At 48.0% G+C, this 26,930-nt stretch overlaps 11 protein-coding genes across 11 annotated transcripts, besides 49 other annotated features; all 11 read left to right on the top strand.

Moving 5' to 3' along the window:
* Positions 1–618: part of a sequence feature (areas merged during assembly that could not be assigned to a particular haplotype. This can correspond to areas where the two haplotypes were merged or to regions with more than two copies in the genome that were merged during assembly.) that runs on past the window's edge.
* Tc00.1047053506529.546 (uncharacterized protein) lies at positions 231–794 on the top strand (the record flags this gene model as incomplete). The annotated part of the gene is made up of 1 exon (XM_816884.1): positions 231–794. One exon carries the CDS (start codon positions 231–233, stop codon positions 792–794), a length of 564 nt encoding a protein of 187 aa, XP_821977.1.
* Positions 619–9,815: a sequence feature (heterozygous, Esmeraldo-like haplotype).
* On the top strand, positions 2,359–3,231 carry Tc00.1047053506529.541 (uncharacterized protein; the record flags this gene model as incomplete). Its single annotated transcript, XM_816885.1, has 1 exon — positions 2,359–3,231. One exon carries the CDS (start codon positions 2,359–2,361, stop codon positions 3,229–3,231), a length of 873 nt encoding a protein of 290 aa, XP_821978.1.
* Tc00.1047053506529.535 (hypothetical protein, conserved) lies at positions 4,146–4,469 on the top strand (the record flags this gene model as incomplete). The annotated part of the gene is made up of 1 exon (XM_816883.1): positions 4,146–4,469. One exon carries the CDS (start codon positions 4,146–4,148, stop codon positions 4,467–4,469), a length of 324 nt encoding a protein of 107 aa, XP_821976.1.
* Positions 4,637–4,658: a sequence feature (AT_rich).
* Positions 4,877–5,443, top strand: Tc00.1047053506529.530 (hypothetical protein, conserved; the record flags this gene model as incomplete). Its single annotated transcript, XM_816859.1, has 1 exon — positions 4,877–5,443. The coding sequence occupies one exon, from the start codon at positions 4,877–4,879 to the stop codon at positions 5,441–5,443; it is 567 nt and encodes a 188-aa protein (XP_821952.1).
* Positions 5,667–5,686: a microsatellite.
* Positions 5,693–6,058, top strand: Tc00.1047053506529.524 (hypothetical protein, conserved; the record flags this gene model as incomplete). Its single annotated transcript, XM_816878.1, has 1 exon — positions 5,693–6,058. The coding sequence occupies one exon, from the start codon at positions 5,693–5,695 to the stop codon at positions 6,056–6,058; it is 366 nt and encodes a 121-aa protein (XP_821971.1).
* Positions 6,234–6,635, top strand: Tc00.1047053506529.516 (ATP synthase subunit, putative; the record flags this gene model as incomplete). Its single annotated transcript, XM_816877.1, has 1 exon — positions 6,234–6,635. One exon carries the CDS (start codon positions 6,234–6,236, stop codon positions 6,633–6,635), a length of 402 nt encoding a protein of 133 aa, XP_821970.1.
* Positions 6,855–6,877: a microsatellite.
* Positions 6,876–6,910: a microsatellite.
* Tc00.1047053506529.508 (glucose-6-phosphate isomerase, glycosomal, putative) lies at positions 6,995–8,821 on the top strand (the record flags this gene model as incomplete). The annotated part of the gene is made up of 1 exon (XM_816876.1): positions 6,995–8,821. The coding sequence occupies one exon, from the start codon at positions 6,995–6,997 to the stop codon at positions 8,819–8,821; it is 1,827 nt and encodes a 608-aa protein (XP_821969.1).
* Positions 8,984–9,017: a microsatellite.
* Positions 9,150–9,175: a microsatellite.
* On the top strand, positions 9,197–11,104 carry Tc00.1047053506529.500 (hypothetical protein, conserved; the record flags this gene model as incomplete). The annotated part of the gene is made up of 1 exon (XM_816857.1): positions 9,197–11,104. One exon carries the CDS (start codon positions 9,197–9,199, stop codon positions 11,102–11,104), a length of 1,908 nt encoding a protein of 635 aa, XP_821950.1.
* Positions 9,816–9,868: a sequence feature (areas merged during assembly that could not be assigned to a particular haplotype. This can correspond to areas where the two haplotypes were merged or to regions with more than two copies in the genome that were merged during assembly.).
* Positions 9,869–15,035: a sequence feature (heterozygous, Esmeraldo-like haplotype).
* Positions 11,247–11,271: a microsatellite.
* Positions 11,315–11,360: a sequence feature (A-rich).
* Positions 11,857–11,955: a sequence feature (A-rich).
* Positions 12,149–12,172: a microsatellite.
* Positions 12,312–12,354: a microsatellite.
* Positions 12,765–12,813: a sequence feature (T-rich).
* Positions 12,836–12,856: a microsatellite.
* Positions 12,937–16,650, top strand: Tc00.1047053506529.490 (hypothetical protein, conserved; the record flags this gene model as incomplete). Its single annotated transcript, XM_816855.1, has 1 exon — positions 12,937–16,650. One exon carries the CDS (start codon positions 12,937–12,939, stop codon positions 16,648–16,650), a length of 3,714 nt encoding a protein of 1,237 aa, XP_821948.1.
* Positions 14,393–14,436: a microsatellite.
* Positions 15,036–15,211: a sequence feature (areas merged during assembly that could not be assigned to a particular haplotype. This can correspond to areas where the two haplotypes were merged or to regions with more than two copies in the genome that were merged during assembly.).
* Positions 15,212–16,683: a sequence feature (heterozygous, Esmeraldo-like haplotype).
* Positions 16,684–17,387: a sequence feature (areas merged during assembly that could not be assigned to a particular haplotype. This can correspond to areas where the two haplotypes were merged or to regions with more than two copies in the genome that were merged during assembly.).
* Positions 16,898–16,953: a microsatellite.
* Positions 17,353–17,397: a microsatellite.
* Positions 17,388–18,293: a sequence feature (areas merged during assembly that could not be assigned to a particular haplotype. This can correspond to areas where the two haplotypes were merged or to regions with more than two copies in the genome that were merged during assembly.).
* Positions 17,456–17,485: a sequence feature (AT_rich).
* Positions 17,529–22,685, top strand: Tc00.1047053506529.480 (hypothetical protein, conserved; the record flags this gene model as incomplete). Its single annotated transcript, XM_816853.1, has 1 exon — positions 17,529–22,685. One exon carries the CDS (start codon positions 17,529–17,531, stop codon positions 22,683–22,685), a length of 5,157 nt encoding a protein of 1,718 aa, XP_821946.1.
* Positions 18,294–18,643: a sequence feature (heterozygous, Esmeraldo-like haplotype).
* Positions 18,644–19,590: a sequence feature (areas merged during assembly that could not be assigned to a particular haplotype. This can correspond to areas where the two haplotypes were merged or to regions with more than two copies in the genome that were merged during assembly.).
* Positions 19,126–19,260: a microsatellite.
* Positions 19,591–22,132: a sequence feature (heterozygous, Esmeraldo-like haplotype).
* Positions 22,133–22,406: a sequence feature (areas merged during assembly that could not be assigned to a particular haplotype. This can correspond to areas where the two haplotypes were merged or to regions with more than two copies in the genome that were merged during assembly.).
* Positions 22,407–22,653: a sequence feature (heterozygous, Esmeraldo-like haplotype).
* Positions 22,654–22,785: a sequence feature (areas merged during assembly that could not be assigned to a particular haplotype. This can correspond to areas where the two haplotypes were merged or to regions with more than two copies in the genome that were merged during assembly.).
* Positions 22,786–22,813: a sequence feature (areas merged during assembly that could not be assigned to a particular haplotype. This can correspond to areas where the two haplotypes were merged or to regions with more than two copies in the genome that were merged during assembly.).
* Positions 22,814–22,980: a sequence feature (haploid, Esmeraldo-like haplotype).
* Positions 22,889–22,937: a sequence feature (T-rich).
* Positions 22,981–26,930: part of a sequence feature (heterozygous, Esmeraldo-like haplotype) that runs on past the window's edge.
* Positions 23,020–23,048: a microsatellite.
* Positions 23,334–23,383: a microsatellite.
* Positions 23,439–23,479: a sequence feature (A-rich).
* Positions 23,579–23,613: a microsatellite.
* Positions 23,786–23,838: a microsatellite.
* Positions 24,041–24,063: a sequence feature (AT_rich).
* Positions 24,085–24,135: a microsatellite.
* Positions 24,264–24,295: a microsatellite.
* Positions 24,450–26,090, top strand: Tc00.1047053506529.470 (hypothetical protein, conserved; the record flags this gene model as incomplete). The annotated part of the gene is made up of 1 exon (XM_816851.1): positions 24,450–26,090. The coding sequence occupies one exon, from the start codon at positions 24,450–24,452 to the stop codon at positions 26,088–26,090; it is 1,641 nt and encodes a 546-aa protein (XP_821944.1).
* Positions 26,128–26,161: a sequence feature (CT-rich).
* Positions 26,162–26,189: a microsatellite.
* Positions 26,190–26,220: a sequence feature (CT-rich).
* Positions 26,272–26,306: a microsatellite.
* Positions 26,378–26,401: a microsatellite.

The raw sequence follows: 26,930 nt of genomic DNA, 5'->3' as shown, positions 1-26,930 counted from the left end.
CCGGGGAGCGCACGAGGTGCACCGAGCGACAGGGCAGCACAGCACCCGGCATCGCCCCGTCTAAGGGCTGTGTCGTCATCCACTGGACAGCGCAGCCCTCGCCGGACAGTGGCCGCCGCATCGCCCTCCTTCATGTCCAGCTCGGGGACGACAAAACACCCGCAGCGGTACCGAAGCTTAACCGGACACTACCAGCACGGAGGAAGGCGAATTGGAATAAGCGCGGCGGAATGTCCAAACAGCTCTGCAGAATCCCGCAAGAATTAGGCAAAATGGGTAGCATAGAGAAGCACATTGCGTCAGGAATGCGGAAAGCCACCGACACAACGGTCCCCGCAGGGAGTCGCCAGCCGCCCCCACGCAGAAAACAGCCAGCTACCCAGGCTCCGACGCAGGGAAGCGCTGCGCGAAGCACCCAAAAGCTGCTGGCGCGCGCTCCGCTCCAAACCCGAGGCCACGGGCGACAACAGCCTGCAAGCGGCGTGCCGTGTGTATGCGCCTCGCCCCGAGCACGCCAGCCACGAAAGCGGACGGCACCGTGCTCAGCACACACCGGAACGCCAGCCACACAAAGCCGTGGGCGGCGGGAGCAGCACGGCACCCAAAGCACTGCTTTCCGCCACCGACCCCGACGAATGCGAGGAACCCCGCCCCCCACAACCATGGCAGAGCCCAAACGCACCCCACGGCTGTTGCCTCTTGGGACCGGCACCCGGCTCCGACGGAATACGTGGAAAGGAGCCGCGCCATCTAGGCCGTGCGGCGCGGCGTGCCGTCTTCCGGCTGCTCAATAGACGCCTGTGTACAGAAGCCGTCCGGCGGGATTGGCGACGCGTGGTTGTCGCCATCCCCTTCCTCAAGCCAAAGAAAACGGCATCCGACCGCGACCCCACCGGCCCGTCACGCTGACCAGTTGGCCCTGCTGCGATCTTGTTGTTGGCCCGACAATTCCACCCTTGACCGATTGCTGCGCCTCAGGGACGCCATGCGCCGCGATGGCCCGCAACACCGCACGGCGGCTGTCTTTTTGGTCGTCGCCAAAGCCCTCGACGCGGCAGACCGTGACAAAGTCATCTTGGAAACGCGGCGGCTGTTGATCTCCAAGCACATCGCGCGCTGGCCAGCAGCATTTCTCAGCATCGCAAGCTTTGTGGTGCGCGTCGAAAAACCTTCATTCTCCCCCAAGACCCCCGCACGGGGAGCGCCGCAAGAAACGGCGGTAGGTCCCATCACGCCATCATCGTCATGAACTCCCTTAGCGTTCGACTTTTGAACGCGCCCCTATCACACGGCACGGCGACAGGGACATGATCACCTCGGCCTCAAAAGAAGGCCGGAACGCCGCGGCAGAGTGGAACAGAGAACGCCTCATGAAGCCGAGCGCCGGCACAATGGCCCCACCGCGCCTCACCCGCGAGGGGGCCCAGCCACCATGGAGCGCATGCCGACCCTCCTGGGCGTCAATTTCCGGAATTCCGTGGAATGGGCGCGCGTGGCGGAACTCCCCGAGGAAGCAAACCAGCGCCCACCACGAATGGCACCGATTCCGCCCGTCGCGTGGGGAACTAAGAGAGACATCCTGCGGGCGTTCTGCCCTGCACCGGCGCGGGCGAAGGCCATGCACGGCATCGGAGTGTGGTATACGGGGTGGCCTTCCCAGCGTCCCGCCCCACGCCGGATTCGCACACATACAGGTCGTGTGAGAATCGTTGCGGGAATACCGAAAGGCAGCCGAATGGAGGATGCCGTGTTGGACGTGAAGCCGCGGCCCCTCCCCGACACAGCGCTGGCGCGCGGCTTCCGGTATGCGCTCCGACGCGAGACGCGTGGTGGTGCTTTGCGGTCCGGTGCCTCCGCCGTCTGCCACCCACAGCGCCCCGCCAGAAAACCACATGACCCCATCATGGCCCGGCGCCCTGCGCTTCGGTGAGAAGCCCGCGGCCCGCAGCCCGAGCGCGTTCCCACGCCTCTCGCGACGGCGCCGCCGCAGATGGACCCGACGAATTCGAGCCCCGACCGTGTGACTGCCGGATCGCCCGCCGCTTCCGGCGCAAAGGCCCGTCGCCACGCCCAGAAGGAAAGTGCCACCAGGCGTGGGCAGACGGCTCTGCGGAACTCGGCGTCAAATCGGGAGCGGCGGCGATGCGCTACCTGAAGGGAACGCCGCTCAGCATTGCCGGGGCCGGCGGCGGACCGACACATCGCCGCCACGGAGCCGAACGCATCGCCCCACCTATCGGTCTAGAAATCTGTTGAGCACCACCCCGCAGAGAAGCACTGCGCCGTACAGAGTGTCAATCTTCACGGCCCGCTCTCTTTGGCGCCCTGCAAAAGGGTCCTCCTACAGTATCCGACCCGATGCCTCATGGGCCCTGGATCCTCCTGCTCCACGGAGCGCGCGTACGGACGCAGCTTGTCCTTTGCCGCCGCGACGTGTCCAAGAACGGGGACCGCGACGCGAAATCGAAGAGGGCACCCGAACACACACGGCCCACAGACACATGGAGCACCGGCATGGCCGCACTCGCCAAACGTATTATTCGAGCCCGACGGCTCAGGGGCGAAACCCACCGCTCCACTCTAACAGGCGACTGGGGCCCACGCGCACGGACTCCGCCCCGCTCGTGGGGAAGAGGCCGCATTGGTCCGCCTCCGCACCGGGGTTTCAGACAAATACGGATGACTGCTATGACTGCTGCGACTCGCCGCTCCGGGCCGATGCCGTCGGTGCGGCCCGGACGCCCCACAACAGGCACGCAAAAAGCCTCGCACGGAAATGCCTCCTCCTCCCGCTGGAAGCGCCACTCGTCACCGCAGCGAGGACTAGAGCGAGACACGGCGCACCGATCGCGCTTCCGCCACAGACCGCGCGGCCCAGGCCGACGCCGTCTCCCCGCAGTTCCCGTACGGCGTCGGGCAAACGAGAAGCCGGACTCAGGCTTTGTCTTCGACACCTCCACGATCACAACCGCTCCGACAAGTAGGGAGCGTCCCTGGGGAAGAGGACGATCCGGCTGCGCCCACCGCGCTCCAACGCACGCCCTGTGGGTTCGAGGCCCCGACGAAAGCGAGGCTAGCATCCAACACGCGCGCGCAAACGAACGCCCCCACACAGCGCCGCAGCCGGCACCCGAGACCAAGGCGCCCCTTCAAAGCCCCTTCTGCGACAAACGGGCGGGTAATGCCGGGGGATTGGCTCCTCACTTCCGGTTCGGGCGACCCGGACCGTAAGAAAGACACGGCAACAAAAACACGGATAGGACACCCGCACGCCGTGGGGGCCGCACCTCCAAAGGAGGAAGGACAAACCCCGCGAAAACCTCGGCTCCGCGAAGGAGGGGCGCCGCCAAGGAACAGCGCGCCGTGTGCCCAAAACGCCGTCACGGAATCGGCGAAAGTGTGGCGTTAATAAACGGATTTGGGCGCACAAGAGGCGTCAGACCGCCGAGGAAGCGCACGTCGCTCAGCGAAGACACCCCGATGGGATCACCACCGGTTGGACATCGCCGTCAAACATGCGGTTTTTGGCGCCACGGCGATGACGGACGAACCGGAGATCGCGAAAGCCAGCCAACGCGAACCGTGCCATGAGACATGTCGGCGTCTACTCCACCGCCCGGCTCTGCAGGCGCCTGGGCAAAAACACCGCGTGAACATCGGAGAAGCGAGGATGCCGTGCTGCACGAAAATGTTGGCGCGGTTTTTCATCGGGATGGGAAGGCGCTTCCCAAACAGCACTACCACGCGGCGAGGAGGCACAAAGCCCCCCACAGCGGCGGCGCAACGTCGGTGCTCCTGGCCGGTCCCCCTCCCTCCCTTTCCTTGTTTGTGGGCTGCATGGTTTACTGATTTGTTGGTTTTTGTTTGTTCTCGGCAGCGACGGGTTGCCGCGCTGGCCCGGGGACGGGCGCGCGGCGTGTGTGTGCGTTTCGCGCCTTCCACCGCGGCTTTCTCTCCGGAGCCGAGGCTCTCCTCCACGTCCCCGCTTCGCGGGTGGACGCGCTCTGCGATTGTGGGCGTCGTGCGGGCCATTACGCTCGTTTGAGAGAACAAGAAGAAAAAAAATAAGAGAAAATGCCTCACGTCCTCAAACGCGCTCTCTGCCCCTTTTCTTTTTTTCTTAGTCTCTCGCACCAACAGCGACCATGGCGAAAAAGAAACTGCCGACGATGAGGCGGAAGCTGAGGCGGGTTGCCGTGCTGCTGTTTCTCTTCATTGTGGCCACGACTGCTCTTTCCTTCAGGTTCGACACCGCCGCCGATGATGGCGCACCGGGGCCAAACAACCTTCGCCACCCGCGCGCGGCCGCAGCGGATGACGCAGCACTTGCTTACATCCCGCGCAGTGTTCTGGACACGTGGAGCCGGCGGGGGTATCTGATTGTGCTGGGCATCCCCTCCCCGGAGAACGAAGAAAGGCGAACACGACGCAAACTGCAGCGGACGGTGTGCGGGAGGCGGGTCGGGTAGGGTAGGTCAAGCGATTTGGAATTGTTTTGTTTCGTTGCGTGCATTTCTTTGTTCCCGTATTTGCTTTTCGAACGGTTGTTTTTATGACTTTTGCTTTGGGGCGTGGTAGCTTGGAATGGGCAGGGGTCTTCCGCTTTTATTTTTCAGGAGGATCGAGCATGCGGACGTTATTATATATATATATTTTTTGGTGACCCAATTTTTGAAACTTTGAGCCGCTTTGGTTTGACGCCACCTCCTGAAAAAGAAGTTGGCAATCTTTTGACAGCGGCGGGGGGTCGAATTGGCTTCGTTTGGTTGTGGTATGTAACGCTGCTAAATTTTTGTATATGTTTGTTTGTTTATTCACTTTTTTAAATTATTTCATCGCACTTAGTGCAAGAAAAAGTGATATTTAGGACATAATTATGTTGCAATTAACAACCGTTCGCTGCTTTAAGGGGCTTGACAGTTTAAAGACGTTTGGTTCATTGTTTGGCGACAGAACTCGGTGCGATAATGCAGGAAGCTGTTCAGGGGATAGAGGAGGGGTTTCTTTTTTGAATAGTGGATTTGGTTTTGGATCGTTTTCAAATGGTTTACCCACAAAATTTTCGAGCGGGTTTTCGTCAGGTTCTCAGGGTTTTGGCTCATTTGGAGGTGGACGTGGTTCCGAGGGAGGAAATTGGAGTGGTCCATTCGGTGGCCCATTAGGTGGACTGTTTGATAAGGCCCTGGAGTGGTGTAGCGAGGCTCATGCACATGACATTGCGCGACGTCAAGGGATTGATATGCGAGAAATCCGTTTTGAAAAGACACCAGAAGGTGGCGTAAAAGTTTTTGTGGATGCACCACAGGCAACTCCAAAACAAATTGAACAGCTCGGAGAGCAAGTGATGGTGGAATGCCCAGTGGCTCGTTTTAGGAAAACTCATGTGACGTCGCCTCAGCAAACAGTTCAATGGCTCCGTCTTCCTGATCGTTACGACCGCTAGTTAGTGTGACTGTAGAGGACCATGAGGGTGCCTCAAAAATGGGAAATACCACTCGCATGACGATTGGACCTTTTTCGTTGTTTTTTTTTAAAGGGAAAGTTCACGAAACGGGAAAAAAGGACTTTTTTTAGGTGGATGGGTGGAAAATATATATGAATATTTATATTGTTTTTGGTTTTCTGAACCTATATATATATATATCTTGAATGTTATTTTTTACAAATTTTTTTTTTTTTTTTTTTTAGTAGCATGCGTCGGACCTTTCTTTCATTTAACAAGGACGGGAGAGCTGAGGAAAGACTAAATGGATTTCTTTCAGTGGTTCAGGAGCCGAAGGCAAACTTCATGACAAGACGCCAAGGCTTGTGTATGCGAGAGGAGGAGATGTTTCTTGTCGATGAGGATTTACTTCTTAACCACCTCTTGGCTGGAACCTCTCTGAAATATGACGCAGAAGCCGTTACTCTTCAGGGTGTTTTTGATGGGAGGGCAGAAGTGGATAATGTGGTTCGAATTTCCCTCGAATTACTGCGAGACGATTTTGGCGAGCGACAAAAGAAGGATCCAAACTACGTTGATTGGGATTCAAAGTTGCCTGCTTTTCGTGGGGATTAACCCCGAGAGCAAATACAGTTTTTTTTTTCTTGAAACTTTTTTTTTTGCATATGTACCATTTGGCTCGGTTTTGCAAAGTTGTTTTGATTATCCTTGCGATAATTTCGCCAATTCTTTTTTGTTTTTCTTTTTTTCTTTTTAATTTATAGCAAAGTGCAAGATTTCTAACACTATAATGGCCACAATCCGTTATAAGAACAGAGATGAGCTCATCGTTGGTATTATTGGGGATGAAGACACAGTCACCGGTTTTCTTTTGGCGGGTACCGGAGATAATCGAGCGATTTTGAACCAGATGAGTGGAGATAAAAAGAATGTTGAACAACCAAACTACGTAGTTGTGAATCCAAACACACCACTGGTTGATATCGAGGCAGCATTTACCAATATGTGTGCAAATGACGCAGTTGGTGTTATTGTGATATGTCAGCACATAGCGAATGACATTCGTCATTTGATTGAACAACAAAAAGAACCTATTCCTTGCATTCTTGAGATTCCGAGCAAAGGGGGTGTCTACGACGCTGAGAGGGACTTCGTTTTGGAGAAAATCACCAGAGCTCTTGGTATACGTTAAAGTAGTTTAAAACGAGAACAACTTCAAGACACACGTTGAGGGATTATTTGAACTTTTTTCTTTTGCATTTCCACAAACCTATACGTGCATACTTACACATGCTCATTTTGTAGATACCTTGATACTAATTCCTTTCCTCCCCCTCCCCGCAGTGATCTGACAGAAGGGAAGCCCTTCTTTTTTTTTTTATTGTATTCTTTTCGACGAAAAAAGCTAGTAAACAACAGCAACAACAACAACAAAAAAAAAAAAAAAAAAAAAAAAAAAAAGAAAAACAAGAGTACATAATAGATACTTTTCAAATTTAAAAGCAGTATACAGACACCATAAATTGAGTTAAAAGGAAGATCGGGAGAAAAATGAAAGATCAATACCTGAAGGATTTGACAGTTCACTTGAACGAAAGCAATGCGGCACCCGCGAATACCAGCATGGCTGTCGCATCTTTCAATATGCCACACGAAATAACACGAAGGATGAGGCCACTTGGTGTTGATGCTGACACAAGCTTGACTTCGTGCCCCTCCTGGCGTCGTCTTCAAGAATTATACGAGATCCACGGAAGCGAGAGCATTTTGAAGAATTTCGACGAATGTAAGGATCGTTTCCAACGATACTCGCTTGAAGTGGATTTGAGAAGCAGTGACAAAAACTTCGTTTTTTTGGATTACTCAAAGACACACATAAATGATGAAATAAAAGACGTTCTTTTTAAGTTGGTTGAAGAGAGAGGTATTCGAGCGTTTATGCGGGCATTGTTTGCTGGAGAGAAGGTTAATACGGCCGAAAATCGTTCAGTGCTTCATATTGCTTTGCGAAATCGAAGCAATCGTCCCATTTTTGTGAATGGACATGACGTTATGCCCTTGGTAAACAAGGTACTTGAACAAATGAAGAAACTATCAGAAAAGGTCAGGAGAGGTGAATGGAAAGGTCAGTCAGGAAAACCTATCCGCCATGTTGTGAATATTGGGATTGGAGGCAGTGATCTCGGTCCCATGATGGCATGTGAAGCTTTGAGGCCTTTTTCAGATCGGAGAATATCCATGCATTTTGTTTCTAATATTGATGGGACACACTTGTCTGAAGTCTTGAATTTGGTCGACTTGGAATCAACTCTTTTTATAATTGCCAGCAAAACATTCACTACACAAGAAACCATCACGAACGCTTTGTCCGCACGGAATGAGTTTTTGAAGTTTTTAAGTTCTCGGGGTATTTCAGAAGCTGGTGCTGTTGCAAAGCACTTTGTTGCGCTTTCAACAAATGCGGAAAAAGTCAAAGAATTTGGTATTGATGAAGAGAATATGTTCCAATTTTGGGACTGGGTCGGTGGCCGATACTCATTGTGGTCCGCCATTGGTTTATCTGTCATGATTTCAATTGGGTACGACAATTTTGTGGAGTTGTTAACTGGTGCACACATCATGGATGAACACTTTATCAATGCACCCACGGAAAACAATCTCCCTATTATTTTGGCTTTGGTTGGTATTTGGTACAATAACTTCTTTGGAAGTGAAACCCAAGCTATCCTACCATATGATCAATACTTATGGAGGTTGCCAGCGTACCTTCAACAGCTTGACATGGAAAGCAATGGAAAGGGTGCCACCAAAAACGGCCGAATGGTGTCAACGCACACTGGTCCTATTATTTTTGGGGAAGCTGGCACCAACGGCCAACATGCTTTTTATCAACTTATTCATCAAGGGACAAAGTTAATTCCGTGCGACTTCATCGGCGCGATTCAAACTCAAAATTATATTGGAGAACATCACCGAATTTTGATGAGCAACTTTTTTGCTCAGACAGAGGCACTGATGATTGGTAAGACCCCTGAGGAGGTTAAAAGGGAACTGGAATCCGCGGGAGGAAAGTCTGAGGATGAGATTCAATTGTTGATACCACAAAAAACGTTCACTGGGGGACGTCCAAGCAACTCCTTGTTGGTAAAGGCTCTCACTCCACGGGCATTGGGTGCTATTATTGCCATGTATGAGCACAAAGTTCTTGTCCAAGGAGCTATTTGGGGAATTAACAGCTATGATCAATGGGGTGTGGAACTGGGGAAATTACTTGCCAAGTCCATTCTTCTACAACTTCAGCCTGGCCAAAAGGTTACAAACCATGATTCTTCAACAAATGGTCTCATTGAGCTATTCAACGAACGCTCTCACTTGTAAAGAAAATTTCTTTTTGAATTTACCAAAAAAGGAGGGGGAGGAGGGGAATATGTATCAATCCGGAAATAATAAGGGTAAAAAGACGGGATCTTGGGAAGGAGCAAAAGAGGATGATTTTATGTGCATTTGTTTTTCTTTTTTTGGAGGCTTTTTGGGTATATGAAAAAAAAAAAAAAAAAAAAAAAAAAAAAAGAAAGCGGTCCATTAATCATGACCACGATGGTCGTTGCCTTTTTTTTTTTGCTTGTTTGTTTCCGTACGCATGAGAATTGAAACCTCTGTGTTCTGGTTATGTTACCCTGTTTTTTGCGCATTTTCTTTGATTTTGAAAAAAAAAAAAAAAAAAAAAAAAAATTGGTTTTGGGAAGGCAATTAATGCTGAAAGTATTTGATGGAAAGGGTACAACTAATACGGTTGTTACAAAAAGTGAGGATTGGAGCTTATCGGCGCCATATAGGTCTCCCTTTGGTGGTTACAACCATTACCCTACCATGCTATTTAAGCGTCATGCATCGCCTGTGCCTTCAAACACTGAGGAAAGCTATTTGAAAAACTCAACCTCACAGGGAAACAATGTAGGACAAGATAATGGGGATGTAAGAAGCTCTTCTCGAGCGAGGCCCCGAGTGAAGGGTTATCGGGATAATGTTCCCATGATCACTCCTTTGATGGATCGTTACAAACGAAGTGAACCAATCCACAATAAAAAGGCTGTCGAACGAGATGTGAACGGGGGCCAGAATCACTCAGGTTCTAAGGCTCTAACATCGTCCAATTCTTTAAAAGCTTCTTCGAAGATTTATATAATGCCGTCTACAGGCAATGTACATGCCCAAGGGAAACGAAGCGTTTCCTCAAGTGAGGCACCCAATGAGGTTATGGATTCTAGGCGGTGTCGAGCACAACAGTGCCGGCGGATGACTACATCATGTCCTCCAGTACTGGTTCGAGATGGTGCATCCAACGGACAGAAGTTCATGCATATAAAGGAGAATGGGGACGCAAGTACACCTTCAACGTGTTATGATACGCACTGTATTCATGGTCGTCAGGCGATACTAGATTATATTGATTTACAACGTAATTTGCGTGTGTGCCACGCCACTGTCCGTGATCAGGATAGCGAATTGAACGAACTGCGATCGCAGCTCCATTTGCTTCATACCGAAAAGGTAGAGTTGGAATCGCGTTTTCAGATAGAGTTACAGGGGTTAGAAAGTCGATACGCTGAGAGTCTTGCAAAAGAACGAGAGGAGCAAATGGAATGGCAGAAGCGTATTTTATCAGAACAATTAACGAATTATGAAAGAGAAAGAGAAGAACTAGAACAATTAAGAATGGAATTGGAGCAAGAACGTTTGAATCATGACCGTACAAGAAGCGAATTGGACGCAGCACAGGGTATGTGCATGGCTCTGAAACAACAACTGGAGAATCTTAAAAATGCTTCTAATGCATCATTTTCACCGTCAGGAAAAAAAGATTTGCCTGCGGCAAAATATAGAGAAGACTTTTTACTGGATACACAATCGCAGAAATCCATTTTTATGACTCCAACGCCACGTCGACAGCCACCACCTGTACCTCAGTTAAAAGAAGGTGAGGAATACACATCTGGGATTAATGTTTCGAAATTTTCTCTTGTTCGTGAAAAATCCAAGTCATTGCGTCTGTTTCGTGACGAGTCGCCAACGGATAAGGGTTTTGTTGAAAACGTGACCGCAAACTCAACCATTAATGTTAGCGATCCATCCGTTGCTTTCTCGATGATTCCTGAGTTTGATCCTGATGATGGCCATGTGTTTCGGATGAATAAAGAGAAGCAAGATAATTCTGCAAAAAGAGTAATGGAAGGAAATAAAGAGGAGTTTGACGGGGAGACACAACGTGAAACAGAGGAATGGACGGAGGGTGATGGAGGAACTTCAAGTTGTGAAACCCGAAACACCAACCTTCCCGCTGTAGTTGCACAAAAAACGGAATTTTTGGCGAATGATGCTTCATCATATGGTCGCTCCCTTACAAAGGCACTTTCTGATGCGGCTTTTACCGTACAGCTTCATCCAGCTTATCAATTCGAAGAGATTGAGGGGCAGGAGTCACTTCTCTGCAAAGAACTCTTGCGTATTCTTCTTGATAAAGAGAAGCAAATTGCTGAACTAACTTCAGAGCGCATGGCGCTCCTAGAGGAGACGAAATTCACCTCTCTGTCGGATCCTATTCCTTATTTGACGCAAATGGAGAAAGTGGAACAAATAGCCCCTTCAAATTCAGCTGTTTGAGTCAGTGTGGTAAACACGAAAAGTAAAAAAAAAACTGCTTTCTTTTCTTTTGAGTTTCCGTGTTGTCTACAGTAGAGCCAGTTTTTTTCATTATTATTATTAATTACTATTATTTGCTATGTTTCGGAAGTAATTAGAGAAGGTGTGTGTGTGTGTGTGTTTGTGTGAAGAGGGGGCACCTTGCTTCTCTTCGCCAGTGCGACACCGAAATTTTTTTCTTATATTTTTTGCATTTTTTTTTTTTTTTTTTTGTTTTGCCCTCACCTTAGTTTTTTCTTTTCTTTTTTCTAACTCAACCTTCTTTTCTTCTTGTCTTTTTCTGCGGGTAACTGGTGATCCACTAGGTGATTGGCAACGGAATAACCAAAGAAGCAAGTGACAGAGAAGAGTTATGAAGGCTTTGCAGAAGAAGATGGGAGCTCGCCCCGCCGTGAACGACTTAGATTTGACGGGTTTTGAGATCCAGCCTTTAAATGTCATTGTCGGAACGGCAGTGTTTGTCCTCAGCGTCATTCTGCTTCACTTCTACGGTAAGCTGGGCGGCGCAAAGCCATAAAAGTGATGGAACGAGACGGCATGAACACTGAGATTATGTATCAAGATCCTCAAGATGGACAGAGATTTAGTAATAGTGCTAGTAGGAGGTTTGCGTGTGTGTAACTGTGTGATGTGGAGTTCTGAATGAGATAGACCCTTTGTGCATGGGTGAATAGTGGAAAAAGTGGCCGTGACTGTAGTGTGTTTGCGTGCCCTTCTTTTTTTTTTTTCCTCCTATTTACTTTTTTGTCTTCTCACTGCAGAAGCTCTTACTCCTTTTTTTTTTTTTTTTTTCTTTATATACTTTTTGTTCTGCACCGAATGGAAGAAAGAAAAGGGTGCAAAGAAATAATTTATAACACTCATACACAGTACGGAAATATATCCCACACCTGCACCGAGACCGACACTCACGCACGCGTGCATTTTCTTGTTTGTACAAAAAGAACAACAACAAAAAAAAAAAGAGGAAAACCGAGTGCTCGGGAAAAGCTTTTTTTTTTTTTTTGTGTGTGTGTGTGTTTGTGTGTGAAATGAGGGAGTAGATGAGAAGAAAAGTAGAGGAATTGGTAAGAAAAACAACAACAAAAAAGGAGAAGAAATGAAGTAAAGATTAATAAAATTGAATTCTAAGCGACTCCATTCCCATCTATCCATTTGAAGGAAATTGATATATATATATATATATATATATATATATATGTATGTATATAAATTATTCATTTGTTTTGCTCTGTGACAAAGCACCGGCTGAATTGGATGGGAAACGTTGCACATAATTATATATATATATTTGCGGTAATGGCGGTTTACCCATTGTGTTTTCATACAATGCTTCTTTTTTTTAATCGGAAATTTTTTTGATACTGCCTTACCCTATTTTATTTCATTCTTTTACACACAATCACACACACACACACAGAGGAAAAAAAAAAAAATTAATAGAGAGTGCGTAGAAATAGTTGTATAGCGTCGCAAAAAAAAATCGTACTTTTTGTATTTTTGTTTCTCTCTGTGTATGGTGGCGGAAAGCGCTTCAATTAAGCAGCGATACACTGAAATAGCTTACGAGTGAAGAATAAAGTGGCCTTGCTTGCTTTTCGGGGAGGTGGGAAAGCAAAGCAAAACAAACAACAACAAAAAGGAACAAAAAAAAAAAAAAAAAAAGGAAAGGGAGGGCACAAAAGAAGGAATTAATAATAATAATAATAATAAGATTCCTTTTATGCTCAGCAGCTCTTCGTGGCAATTCATTTTTGCGACCTTCAACACCATTGATAATTTAAAGAGGCAAAATGACATCGAATCAAGATGACTCTTTTACTGGAGTTATAGAGAGGCATACGGAGCCAAAAAGGCGTAGACGTTCGCGGAAGTCCGCATTTGCTAATGCGGAGCTTCACGAACGCTTTGAAAAACACGTGGCGAAAGCACAAAACCTATTTCTTGGGAATGATAAGGATGGAGCCGAACGAGAGGCAACACTGGCGCTGCGCATCCATCCCACCGATCATCTATTTGCACTTCTTTCGGTTATCGCCGACTCCAAGGGCCAACGGGATCGAGCAAGTGATTTTCGACTATTGCAGGCGTTTTTGGCGAACGATACTGTCTTGTGGGAAGAGCTTTTACATGAGTTCCTGCAGGAGGAGTTGTATTATAAATCTGCCGTGTGTTTACAACGGCTTTCAGCACTAGAGACGAAAGACAAAACTCGATACCGCACGCTGCAGCTACAATTGGCTGATCTTTACATCGGTCTTGGGGAATTTAAGCGAGCAGCTAACATTTTAGTCCCGTTATGGAATGGAAGTCGTTGCCGCGATTTTGAAGTGTTTTCATTATTGTCTTCCTTGTTTTTTCAACTGGGCCGGTGGAATTCCCTGCACCGTTTGATTGAATCCAGCTTGAAAAATACTTTTCGTCCAAAAATGGTCGTGAATGCAGAGGAAACGAGGTTAGGATTCTCTGGTGCTGTCTCCGATAGAGCCAAAATGTCTACAGACGGAGGCGGCGAGGCCCCTCCCCCTGTCAGGCGAAGAATCTCAAAACGGGTTCGTTTTTTTGGCGATGATGATAACAATGATACCAATAATGATGGAAATTTTGCAGGTTTCGTTGAAACGGAGAAGGTGAGGGGGGATGAGGAGCAACACCGACAAGAACGGCAGCAGAGAATAGAGACGGATGCTGCACCTTTTTTTGTTCCCACAACGCCTCTGCCACCGGCTGAGGACGAGGATGAAGACAAAGACTTTGACTTTTCAAACCTTACCAGTAGTGGAGATGGCGTCCCTTCCAAAACTGCGGGTTCGATGCCATCGACGGTGGTCAACTCGCTCTATGGAGACACCATTGAGCTTCGGACCCCGGCGTCAAAGAGGAACTTTCTTACGCTTGTCAATGTACATGCGGAACTTCTCAATGAGGAGGGGAAGTTTTTTGATACCATACGCCTTTTAGAATTCACCGCCGGTTGTCTACAAGTTCCTTTACTAGAATTGCCTCCAGACCTCCTTGTTCGCCTTGGAATTGCGTATGCATTCTTGGGGGGTCTAGAACAGCAGTGTCGTGAGGTGTTCCAGCACCTCATTGATACTTGCTCCATGGCAGAATATGGTGATGTTTTGTACGATGCCGCCAATGCATTGCAACGGGTGGGTTTACACGCGGAGGCCCGCATGCTTTTTCAAACATTGCGCCGCTACCATGAATTTTTTCTATCAAGGTTTACTGGCATAGCTAATGCTGATAATGGTAATGGTGATAATACCGATAATAATAATAACAATAATGCCAGTAAGGGAGAGAGGAAAATGTTGGACGATGAGGAGGCGGCTGAGGTCAAAACCGTCTTTGCGGCCACTCTCTTCGCAGAAGGTCAGTGTGAAGCCTCTTTGGGGAACTCTGAGGCGGCATACAACGCCTTTTCCCGCGTATTGGAAATAGACCCAAGAAATCTGCAGGCTCGTCTTGCTCTTGGCCGCATGTATATGTATGAGATGAAAGATGCAGATCGTGCCGTTATGGTTATCACACCTCGTGAAGACGAGCAACCAATTGAACGAATCCAACTCGGTGCGGAACTCGTGCGTATTTTTGCTCGGGTTGAAAAATATGTCGAGGCCATTGCGCTGGGGGTTTCCATCTTTGAGCTTATCCTCTCCGGTGAGGAAGACGGCGATACAGATTCGGTCGCGCCGGGATCTTCGCGACGCACGACAAAAACACTATTTATGCCTACTCTTTCAAGGGCTAGTTCTGCTATCATCCCTCCATCGGCCATCTCCGATATTGTGAATGGACCGTGCCTGGGGACTGCAACATCTTCCGCGGGACGACTTTCACATACCCTTGCAACGTCCATCAAAGCGTCTAGCGCGGTATTTCGCACTAACTTGGCTAAACGTGGCAATGCGCCGCTGACAACTTCCTTCTATGGCGCCTCCGCAGCGGCGTCAACGGCGGCCGGTTGGTTTTGTTTTGATGAGGAGCGTTCGAAAGACAGTTCAACAATCTTCCGCTTTAATCGCACGAAAAAGGGTCTGAAGCGAGCTCGCTTGGAGAGCGGAAAGGAGAATAAACATTGCATAAATGACAACGACAACAATGACCTGGAGGGGACAAAAAATAATATGGAAGAAGAAGAAGAGCAAATACGAGAAGCAAGGCGACGTCAACGCGTTGGAGAGGTTACACGCCGCTGTGCAGACTCATTCTGGAAGGACGAAAAGGATGACAATGATAACGGTGAAGATGAAAGCAATAACGTTATTAATAACGAGAACGTGCGCCTTGGGAAAATGGGTGATGCGGAGAAGTTACGTCGTGGAGAAGTGATACAAATAAAGGAAGAATTCTGTGACGAACGGGATTTGGAAGAATTGGAGGAGGAAGCGATGTTGAATAATGACGATGAGGGTGATGCTACAACGCAGTATGAACTTCCATCTTTGGAGGAGGTAAGCAAGCAGTTTAGTGATCCAGTAATGCAACAGTTGTTTATGAAGGCGTCTAGCAATGATGCTGCGATTGCACCACGGAATCCATGGGAAAAAAACGTTGCTATTCCTTCCCCGATGAATGCTGCTGCTGCTGCTGCTAGTGGTGGTGGTTTGGGTGTCGGTCAATTTTCTTCTTCCATGTTACGCGTCACGTTCCGCGACGCCCTGGGAGTGCTTGGGCGAGTCGGTTTTGTGGAGCTTGCCGTTACCGTGATCAGCTGTTATACTGCCATTGGGAAGTTTACTGAGGCGAAAGAATTTGCATTTCTTGTGCTAACGCGGTGCCCGCGAAAGATGATGTTTCGACATTTTGGTGTTCTCGAGCGACCGCTGCGACTGGCTGTACTGCGCGCAGCTCTGGCATCAAAGGAGAGCGAAGATGCATACCGTGTAGGAGTCCGCCTGTTACAAGAGCAGTGTAGTGACGAGGAAAAGAACCAGGTAGTAGAACTATTATATGGATTGTTGAACCGCGTGGAAAATGGAAGCGCAATTCTGCTTCGTCTTGTTGCGGACCGTAATCAGGCTGGCCCAGAGACGCTTGTTCTACTTGGAAATCGTTATTTCCTTCGCCGTTCCTTTGTCCGCGCCCTTAACTTGTACCTCGCAGCCTTGCAGAAGCGTCCTAATGATATCCTTCTCTGCTTTCTTGTTGGTTTGTCATATATGCTTATTAGCCATCAAAAAAGGATCCGAGCGCGTGAGGCTTGCGTGATTGCTGGATGGCATTATCTTTCCCTATACCAGGAGCTGGTACGTGCTGTTGACATTGGGCGGATGGGTGAGGCGGTATACAACTGTGCTCGGGCACTACAATATCTCGGTTTGCATCACCTTGCTGTGCCACTGTATGAACAAGTGGCATATGAGTTCAAAGTCCCTGAACAATGTACCTTGGCATTGCAGCGGGCTGCGAGGTTTAATATGTACTTTACCTACCAGTGGCGCACAGGAAACACGGCACTCGCAATGGCTGCGTTGCAACAAAAGCAAATTTTGAAATGAAATTCTTCAATATTCTGCAGCAATAGCTTGGCGCAAAAGTTTATATGGTTTTATTGGCAGGGAGTAGTTGGGTGCCGGGGAACGAAGAATCCATGGCAGTAGCAGTTGTTTTTATTATTGTCGTCGTTGTTGTTTTTTCTTCCTACTTGTTTATTGGTGGCGTAATCCTCTTGGGGTGGGCACTGTGGCGTCTCATGCGTTTTTTTTTTTTTTTCTTGGGCATTCTCTTAGTTGCCTGCAAAAGTTATTATTTTTATTATTATTATTATTTATATGTTTTTTTTTCTTTTTTTTTCTTGTTTTGACAATAACTTTGTGTTTGCATCAAAGAGAACTGAACAGGAAGAGATCCATCAAGCTTCAACTTGAGGGAAAAACAAAATACAAAGGCCTATTACTCAAATAGTGAAGTCAAAAAAAAAGTCAAAGAAGAGGTAGCAACTAAGAAGCAGGCAACCCAGCCATACACAATATTTATCTCTCTCTCTCTCTCTCACTGTATATATATATATAGGCATCCGCTTTTTTCTTTTTTTATTACGCCTTTTTTTTATCTGATAGGATATTTGTTACTGCTGGCGGTGGTGGTGGTGGCGGTGGGGCTGTGTACACAGCAATATTTGACCTTCTTTGTATTCTGACGGGGACAGGGCGAGAATTTCCCCATTTCCAAGCAAAGTAGGATAATCATATAAAAGAAATTACTACTACTACTACTACTACTACTACTACTACTACTACTACTACCAAAACAGAGGGACGCAGAAGCGATTGTTGCTCATCGCGTATACAACGAAGAAAAGAGTAATATATATATATATTTATTTATTTAAAAGAAGTTTCCATCAGGGGATTATCACCAATACGACTAGAGGGATATGTCCGAGAAATCACAACCGGAGATAGAGGCAGGTGCGAGTCAAACCTTGCCGATATCTTATCAGGAAAATGCATTAGGTGGGCACTCATTGGGATCATCAGGGATGGGATCGTCCGGGCGTCCACACAGAGACACCGCGCGTTCTGTGGCCATTGAGCAATTTCTTCTTGACGGCCACCTTAATGATTTAATTGGAGGAGGAGGTGGTGGTGGCAGTGGACCCGGGCTTGCCAATTCTCTTGCGAGTACGATGGCCCCAGGGAGTGACAACATTCGTGGACCAGGTAGCATCACCGAGAACCCGAGTTTTTTTTCTACAAAAATGAATGATGGACCCGATGGACAGGTAGCTGATAACTTGCGACGCAGACCATCTGCAATTGAGCTGGAGAAACAACCCATGGCGTCAGCAAAGGCATCACGGCCGATGCCTCAGTTTTTTTTTCCCCAGAATGTTCCAGGCGGCACCGAAGGAGAGCTAAAAAGTGCATCGGCAGCAGCGCCTCGTTCGAGTAGACCACCTTCTTCCGTCACTGTTTTTTTACCTGAAGAGGCTCCAACCTCAGGAAACTTCTCAAGTCGTGGATTCCCACTAGTTTCTTCACCGCTTGAAGGAGATGCTTTACCTATGGGCGGCAACAAAAAGGCAAAGGCGTCTCCAAGCTCTCCGCCCCCGTTGGGAGCCACGGGGTCTGCAGAAGCTGACGGCAAGAGAAGTGGCCCGAGGCGTACGAAGTCTGTAGGTGATATTTTAGCTTTAATGAATGGTTCCAGTGGAAGCCATCCCGGGCAAGCGCAGTTGCCGTCACGCCCCGTTTCACCCACCACTGGACGCGTGATTTCTTCCTCTGGTATTTTTCGGACACCACATGCCTTCAGTACAGCTGGACAACGCAGAAATACTCAAGTTTGGGGACATGCTGGAGCGGAGACTGGAGCGCGAATGAATAGACCCAATTGGCTTTCTGCGGCGGAGAGGCTGCAGCGAGATCATGCTTTGGGTATTTCGGAAAGGCGTTTAGACTCATTTTACTACCCAGATTCGAACCGAAGTGCCTGGCAATGGAAGCCGCAAACAGGTCGTCTGCGCGCTGCTGATGTTAAGGCCCTTGGACAATCAGGTCCACCTGGACAGGGGTACATTGTAAATCCTCAGTCAGTAAATTTCTTACTCTCCCCCAACGGAACCCGCACGACGGACCGTGGTAGCGAATCGCCCGTGACACCCAGGACAGGAAATAATCCATCCAGTTGGGGTGCTATGTCAGAACAATTTTCCGGGCGGCACGTGCACGTGCGGGCAAGAAATAGCGCGCGCCGAGGTTCTACACAAAAATTAGCCTTAGGCACTTCATACGCCCATTCCAACAGACCGTACGAGAACAAAAGCAGTACAGGTGGTGTGGCTTCGCTTGGATCGACCAACACAAAGTCATCAAAGGTGGAAAACCACGCTGAGAACATGTTCATGTCACTCTTTTCGGGGGCGAAGCACGAAAAATCGCGACACCCACCCTTATTCGCCAATGATTTTGCCTTGCCTTCTTTGGTTTCAGATTCGCCTGGAACGAAAAAGGGATCGCCGCAACTTAGTCGTGGTAGTGCTGGTGGCGCTAGTGGTGGTGCTGGTGGTGGTGCTGGTGGTGGTGCTGGTGGTGGAGCTGGTGGTGGAGCTGGTGGTGGAGCTGGTGGTGGAGCTGGTGGTGGAGCTGGTGGTGGAGCTGGTGGTGATAATAACCGAAAGGAGAATAAGGTTGGGCAACTGATTCAAGGGGATGAAGAGGAGCACGAGGAGAGGCACTTTAAGGAGCAGAATAGCACGGCCTTGCATGCAATCCCATGGGATCAACGGGCGTTTATTCCCATTAGTGGATTTGGTACCAAAACATTTAGTATTTTTTCTGCACCGCTTTTCTGGGAGAAGTTGGACTGGACTGTCCGTGCGTCACTCTTCACGGTTCTTCCAACGATGATTCTTACCCTGGAGCCGAAAACGGAAGGCATTTTCCCATTGCCTTCCTCCGTAGCATTTCTTGCATTCTGGATCACAATGCCAACCTTTGGTTCCGGATTACGGGAATTTATCATTGCCTTGAAGGGATACGCACTGAGCCTTGCCATTCTTATGATTGTTATTTTGATTGGGCCCCGCTCAAGTTGGTTGATTCTCCTGCTGCTTTTTCTGCTCGTGCTTATGACCTCCTTCTTTGCTGAACAGGTGAAGAAAACGACTGCATACTGTCTCGCGGTTTTTCTCATGCAGTTACAGTCGAATCCTGATGGTACAGGGAGAAAGTTTGTTTGGGACTACTTCACCACACTTCTCATCGCACTCGCCTTTGGTCTTGCGGCGTTCTTCATTCCGAATATTCGCTGGTCGAGCGATCTCTCGAAGAACTATGTGTCCATCCTTGGAAATTCCCTTAGTATCTATGTACAGGGGACGTGCTCTAGCTTCTGGACACGCTCCCCGTTAGAACGTGAGCTGCACATTCTTCGGCTGCGGCAGTTAAGTGCGACAGCATCGAAGGCCATTACGAAGGCCGCATCGTTTTTTGATGAAGCGGGCTATGAGCCGCATAGTGGCTCTTTCATGTCCGCCATCAGCGTCCGACACGAGTTCCTGGTGAACATCTATCAAATTCTTAGTTCCATGGTGCAGGTGGTGGAGCTCATCAACGAAAATCCGCAACGCATTGAGACCCCGTTGTGTATTTCTTTCGGAAACGCCATTGTGGAGGATCTTGCCATCATTTCCTCCGCGATGGATAGTATGATTTTAAAGATATCCGACTTTAAACATCCCGTGCAGGAGGAAGATATTCAAATGTTTAGGGAGGCACGGGAACGTTTTCAGGATCGACTTTCAGAAGTACGTCAGGATGTGATTCTTGACAATGAAATGTACGAGACAGATGAATCTGACGTGCTAATTGGCTTCTTCATGTTTAGCGTGGATGAACTTTGTGAGGAGATCTCCAACTTTTCTACGAAAAAATCAGCAAACAGCAACTTTTTGGAATGGCTCAAGGCACCAATAAATGATTGCAAGAGTTCTTTTAATGCCTTACGCCTTCTTATCGCCACAATGATTCACGGACGCTCCTTGACCCGGCGTGCGAAGGAGGCTATTAAGCTGGCGCTTTGTATGACCGTTCCTAGTATTTTTCAGGTGTACGCACTGCACAATAGTGATACAAGTCCAGTTGCGGGTGCGTCTATTATTGCCTTTGTGTACAGTCAAACTGGGGCTCAGAGCTTCACGTATGCAGTAAATCGAGTGCTTGGAACTGTTCTAGGTTCCCTTACCGCGTTTTTGGGCGTGCAAATTGCCGACTCACGCCGTCTTATTTTGTACATAGCTGTGGCCATCCTCTCCTTTCTTGGAGCCTATATTCAGACAAGCCCTGAATACTTTGCAGCAGGCAACGCCATTTGTAACAGTGTCATCTCGGTCATCACGCAATACAGAAATCCTGCCGCTGCCATTGTGCGCATTCAGCAAAACATGTTTGCCATTCTCATTTATTTTTGTATTTCGATGGTACTGTGGCCAATGCGAGCTCGGGCAAAGGTGCAAATGGCCTTTGATGTCAGCTTGCGCTGCTTCCGTGAGGCGACATGTCGTTTGTTGCGCAATCTGGATTTGCCAGAAGATGTTTGTGAGGTGAACACAGCGGTGACGGATGTATTGAAGGAGTGGAACAAGAAGATTGATCGTCAGGCCAATTTCTTGAATGGTGCTGTGACGGAGCCGACGCTTGTCGGGGCTGGTTTTCCAGAGATTTCTTGGAAGAAACTCATAGACGCACAGAGGAGTCTCTGGTCCATAATGTCCATGATGCGTTTTGCGTACTTTACCTTCATGTCCAGCAAGGCGGACGATGTCACAGAGTTGTCTGTGCATTGGGTTGTTTTGCGGCGCATCTCACCCCATGCCAAGGATCTCTCTGACTTGGTGTACGCCACCGTTGATCTTTATTTGCTCTCGATTGGCAAGACCACTGTTGTGCCGACCAGTCACCTCACTCGGTTGCGGCATGGCATACTGGAGGCGGAGCAGAACATCTCGGAAGTGTACATTCAGACCATCTGTCGCAAACTCGGCGGCGATGTCTCCGATGAGGAGGATGAGGAGGACGACGGGAAGGGAAGTAGCATGAGCAACATGAACGTCAGCAGCAACAGCGGGTCGAGCGGCTCTGGCAAAAAGGGGCAGACATTGAAAGGTCCGGGGACAAATGAGCCGGGGGGAGGCAAAGGGGATTTGGGTGGCACAATCCCCACGGCGCATTCGGCTGAGCCCCCACCGCAAGAGAATCAAAAGAAGAAGAAGGGCGGGTATCTCATGTACAACCTCACAAAGGAGGAGGAGGAGGAGCTGAAACGATACCTTGCGAACCGGTCACTGGCTAACCGACAAAAGATCGGGGTAGATGAAAACGCCGAGGATACCATCAAGAGGGACAGGAAAAACACTCTAAGAGACAGTTTTGTTAATAATCGATCTTTTCTCGGTTTATTTAGCAGAACAATACGCCCTGGGGAACGTGAATTGGTGTCGAATTCCTCCGAAGAGGAGAATGAACGCCTCAAGAAGAAGGGCAAGAAGCACCGGTACGGTGAGCTGGAAGGCTCCATGATTGACTTGGATGCAGACGTCTCCACTCCCAAGCAGAAGGGTGCGGCAGGTAAAAGGCGGAGTAGGCAGGATAACAGCAATGCGGAAGAAGGGACAACAGATGGTGGCAGTCAAGTGGAGTCACGGGAGAAGAGCTTTGGGTCGCCCAAGGGCAAAAAGAAGGGTGATGACGGGGACGAGAAACTGAAGGTGCCCGTGGAATATCCAGAGGCCTCCGCCGTACTCCAGCCGAAGCTTTCAAAGGCTCAGGAGAATGGCTCCTTTTCGGCCATCGCACCAACGCAATACTCTGGTGATTGCAGCTCAACAGATCCTTCGCAACATACATCGCAATTGCTTCAAAATCTCACGTTTTTTAACAACAAGCGAAAGGAGTTTGTACTGTCTAATCAAGATATTCACAGTCTGGAGGCATTCCTCTTCGGGGTGCGTGCCCTGACGGTGCAACTGGGTGAGCTGCAGAAGGCTTTACTGGAGATGCAGCACGCGGAGGAGCTTGCAAAGAAGGTATAAATCATGTGGGATATGCATTGCTGTTTACCCAAGCCTTATTTTAAATGGCGTTTGAGTCCTTTTCTTTCTTTTTTAAATTCCTTTCAGCTGATCTCGGTGATTGTAGGGCATATATATGTACAGTGATCCACACACACACACACAAGAAAAAAAAAAAAAAAAGTGATGCGTGTTGCTTTTTTATTTCCGCGATTTTAAACTTCAAAAGAAAAAAAAAGAAAAAAAATCAGAAAAACGAAACAAAAACAAAAACACACACACACACAAAAAAAAAAAGGCTGCGCATTTACCTGCGGTACTTTACACTTTTCTTAATTGGTGGATGCAGACCTCCTTTTTTTTTTTTTTTTTTTTTTTTTTTTTCTGGGTAAAGTGATGTGTACTTATGATTATTTCTACAACGTACATGTGTAATATATGTAATATATGTATGTATGTATTTACACAAGGAATACCTTTCCTTGTGGGAGTGAAAAGAAGTGACTCTTTTGTCTCTCCACACGGTTGTCGTGGCAGGAGGAACAAAATGATGAACGACCGGGAGGGAGAGACGAGGAGTGAGCGGCGTGTCCTTTTTTCCCCTTCTTCCCCCCCACAGCAGACACATTACACACGAAGAAAGAGGAGAAAGAGGAGAAGGGGGCTGGAAAACACACAAACACACACAAAAAAACAGTAAAAACAAACAAACAAACAAATGGATGTGGTCAACAAATTGTGCGTGCGATGACTGTAATTCTTTTCTTTCCCCCCTTTTTAACCTTTTTTGAATTTTTATTTTATTTTTATTTTTACACCACGGATGGTTGTTTATTTATTTATTTATTGTTGTTATTGTCGTTGATGTGCGTATGTGTGAACTTCTTTTTTCTCCCCCTTCCCCTTTTAATCCCTTTTTATTTTTGTTTTTATTTTTATTTTTTTTTTTGTACGGAAGTTTTTCGTGAAAGTTGTCATTTTGTGTGTTTTTTAGTTCCCCCCGTTCCCCCCCCCTTTTTTTTTTTGTGTGTGTGTGTGTGAAGCCAATACGTCTTTTTTTTTTGTTTTTATTCTTGAGGAGGAGGGGGAGGAGGAAAGCAACAACCACCCAAAAGAAAATGGAGAAGAGAAGAGAAGAGAAGAGAAGAGAAGAGAAGAGAAGAGAAGAGAAGAGGAAATGGAGTTGCCATGAAGTGAGCGCCTCTCTGCAGTGTGTATTTTCAAGGCAATATTTGCTTACATTGCGGTGATGAAATAACGGGCGGGTGATGTCAGCTTTTTGTATATGTATATATATCTTTCTGTCTGCGTGTGTGGCCATGCGTATATGTGGGAGGGAGTTCTCCTCTCATACAGACGGACAGACGGGAAAGGGGAAAATAAATAAATTAATTATATACACATCGTCTGGAGACCCATTTTATTATTATTATTATTATTGCCATCACTGTTATTATTTTTATTATTGTTAATCCTTTATTTTTATGCATTTTCCTTTTTTACTGCGACACCGCAAGGGTTATAAACACCCGTGGCACACCACGCAAAATATGTTGAAGGCTCATATTGAGTGGAGGAGCAGCCATGGACGTGAGCAGAATATATATATACATATATATACAAATGTATATTTAAGGCTGCACTGCAGGAGCATCTTTTCTTAAATTTATTTATTTTTGTATTTGTTTCTGTTCCTCTCCATCCCCGTTTTTCCCAGCGAACCCTCCCCCCTTGAAGGATATATTCATAGAGTGAAGTCAGCAGCAAAGACGTGGGACACTCTCAATGCGATTTGATCCGCAGCAGCAGCAGCAGCATCAAGGGAACAAGGATGCACCGTTGAACAATGGCCACTCGCAACCGTTTAAGGTCTCCAAGTTATCGCTCGATTTTACTGGAACGAATGATAGCGCACCCATGAAGGCAGCAACTGTGCAGGAGATCGTGGACCAGCAGGATGCGGATGCCGACGTGGTTCGGGCTGGTCGTTGTTGCACCGTCGTGTTTCTGCCGTTTATTGTGATGGCGCTTCTCTTGGGCACCATCTTCGGTGTTTTTTTCACCAATGGCAGAGCACTGGATGTGGAGGGGGTGCCGCGCGCTGTTCTGTTTATTATTGAGGGGTTTAAAGGAACGACCTTCAACGAGCTGCTCGAGGGCCAGCGATTGCCACACATTCGACAGATGTTGCTGGAACAACATGGCGTATACGCGGCGTGTGCCTCTCTTGAGGACGTACGATGTGCCCGTGCTGTGCTTGTTGAGGATGATGTGACGGGTGAAGCGTTTATTTCCGCTGGTGCCGGTATTGCGACGATTCTCACAGGTGTTTCCCCACGACGACATGGAGTGCGGAATGACACATGGATGTCATATGCTGCCCTTTCATCGACATCCGTGCAGTTCCCAAGCGTTGCTCTCCGTGTGACTCTTGCGAAGAAACGGGCTGCTGCGCTTGGAGGCCCCCGCCTGCTTAACGGGTTGGACGCCAGGACGGGGCAGTGTAATGTACCCGGGGTACTGGATGCAGAGTGTGTCACTCCACCCGTTTCAGTAAATTCCGTGGATGCCAATGAATTCAACAGGACGCAACCGGCTGCTAATTTAACGGATGTTGTAGATCATTTTGATATTCCGCCCATGATGTCTTGCCTACACCTTAAATCTTGCAATTTATTCAAGCGTGCGCTCACCCTCTCGAGCGGCCGTGATGGTAGGGAAGAGCGGGAATTTACAAGGGGCCTTATCGATCTCTTTGGAGGCCTTTCTAGCGAGGGACAGGAGGCTGGCAACAGCTACGATAACAGCCTTCTCATATTCAACTTCAACGCGCTTGCACTGCGCGCGGGGGAGGAGAATTTGCGGGACTTCACATACGATCAGGGATCACTTGAGTACGCCGCGCAGGCCTTCCTTATCGACAGTCTCGTGGGACAAGTGCTCGCCTTTGTCCAGGACCGTGCACGCTCCAGGAAGGAAAACTGGCTTGTCGTTGGCACGAGCAATCACGGTGGCGTTGGGAAGTCGTTTGGAAACTTCGGTGACGAAGATGAAGTTGTGCCCTTCTTTCTCGCCACGTACACATCAAACAGACGTGGCTATAGACGCCTGCGGCCACTGACGCGGCCAGTGACGCACATGGACGCAGCCCCGACTATACTGAAGTGGCTCGGCATTGCACCATACGACGAAGACGACGAGGAGGAGGAGAAGCAAAACCATCTCGAGGGAGGAGATAACACCGACAGGAGGGAAGAAACAGGCTGGCAGCATAACGGCCATGATCAAAACAAACCTGCAGCATCAAAGACAAGAACTTCCCCTCCAAATACAGGTGATCAGAGAACACTTTTGGATGGAGTGCCGCAAGGTATCTGTGGCTCGGGCCTGAGACCGAAAGACTGTGCGGTGGCGGAGGGGAAATGAAGGCGCGGGTGGTCGGTGGTCGTGTCAACGCACCGGTGAAAATAAGAAAATAAAGAAAGAAAGAAAGGAAAAAAACAAAACAAAACAAAACAAAAGAAACAGAGGGGGATGAAGGAAGAAAAGAAGGAAGGCGCCTTTTCTTCTTTCATACACGAAATAAGACCGCAAAAATGGCGAAATGAAAAAAAAAAAAAAAGAAAAGAAAAAAAGAATAAATGCATTTGTCTGCGTGCGTGATTGACGAGAGTTGTGCAATGATAACTGGCATGAAACTCCCACCCCCTCCCTTTTTTTTTTTTTTTTTTTTTTTTGTACGTCATGTGAGTTGAGCAACACACACACAATTGAATGCGTATTGGGGTGGGAGAAGCCTGTAATTCTTATATTCCTCCCGCACGCTTCAGTTTTTGCCTTTTCCCCTCTTTTTCACGTGATGAAAACGTGGAATTTGTTTGATTGTTTTTCCCCTCTTTTTTTTTTAATTCTTTTTCTTTTGGCCTTCTTAACAACAACAACAACAAAAAAAAAACTGCAACAAAGTGATCATCTTCGCTTCCCTCGAGCACGTCCAAGTTTGTTGTTCGAGCCGCACGCTTTTGTCTGCTGGTTGCTGTGCGTGAAACATCGCACCTGCCTGTCTGTCAGTATTACACACATCTACACACAGACACAGACACAAAAATTCATAGAGTAATACACGGGATAGATTCATACGAAGGGTGGGTGCGTCTCTGTGTGGCGAGCTCCGGCAAACAGGAGGCGAAAAGGACGGCACACACTCTCATACAAATAAATCCACGACAGGGCAATAAAAACAACGACAACAACAACAACCATTTA

Source organism: Trypanosoma cruzi, genomic scaffold (genome assembly GCF_000209065.1).
Source record: "Trypanosoma cruzi strain CL Brener 1047053516597 genomic scaffold, whole genome shotgun sequence".
In the NCBI taxonomy this organism is placed as follows: domain Eukaryota; phylum Euglenozoa; class Kinetoplastea; order Trypanosomatida; family Trypanosomatidae; genus Trypanosoma; species Trypanosoma cruzi.
The sequence above is the reverse complement of the archived record's forward strand: the minus strand, read 5'-3'. Positions and strand labels throughout refer to the sequence as shown.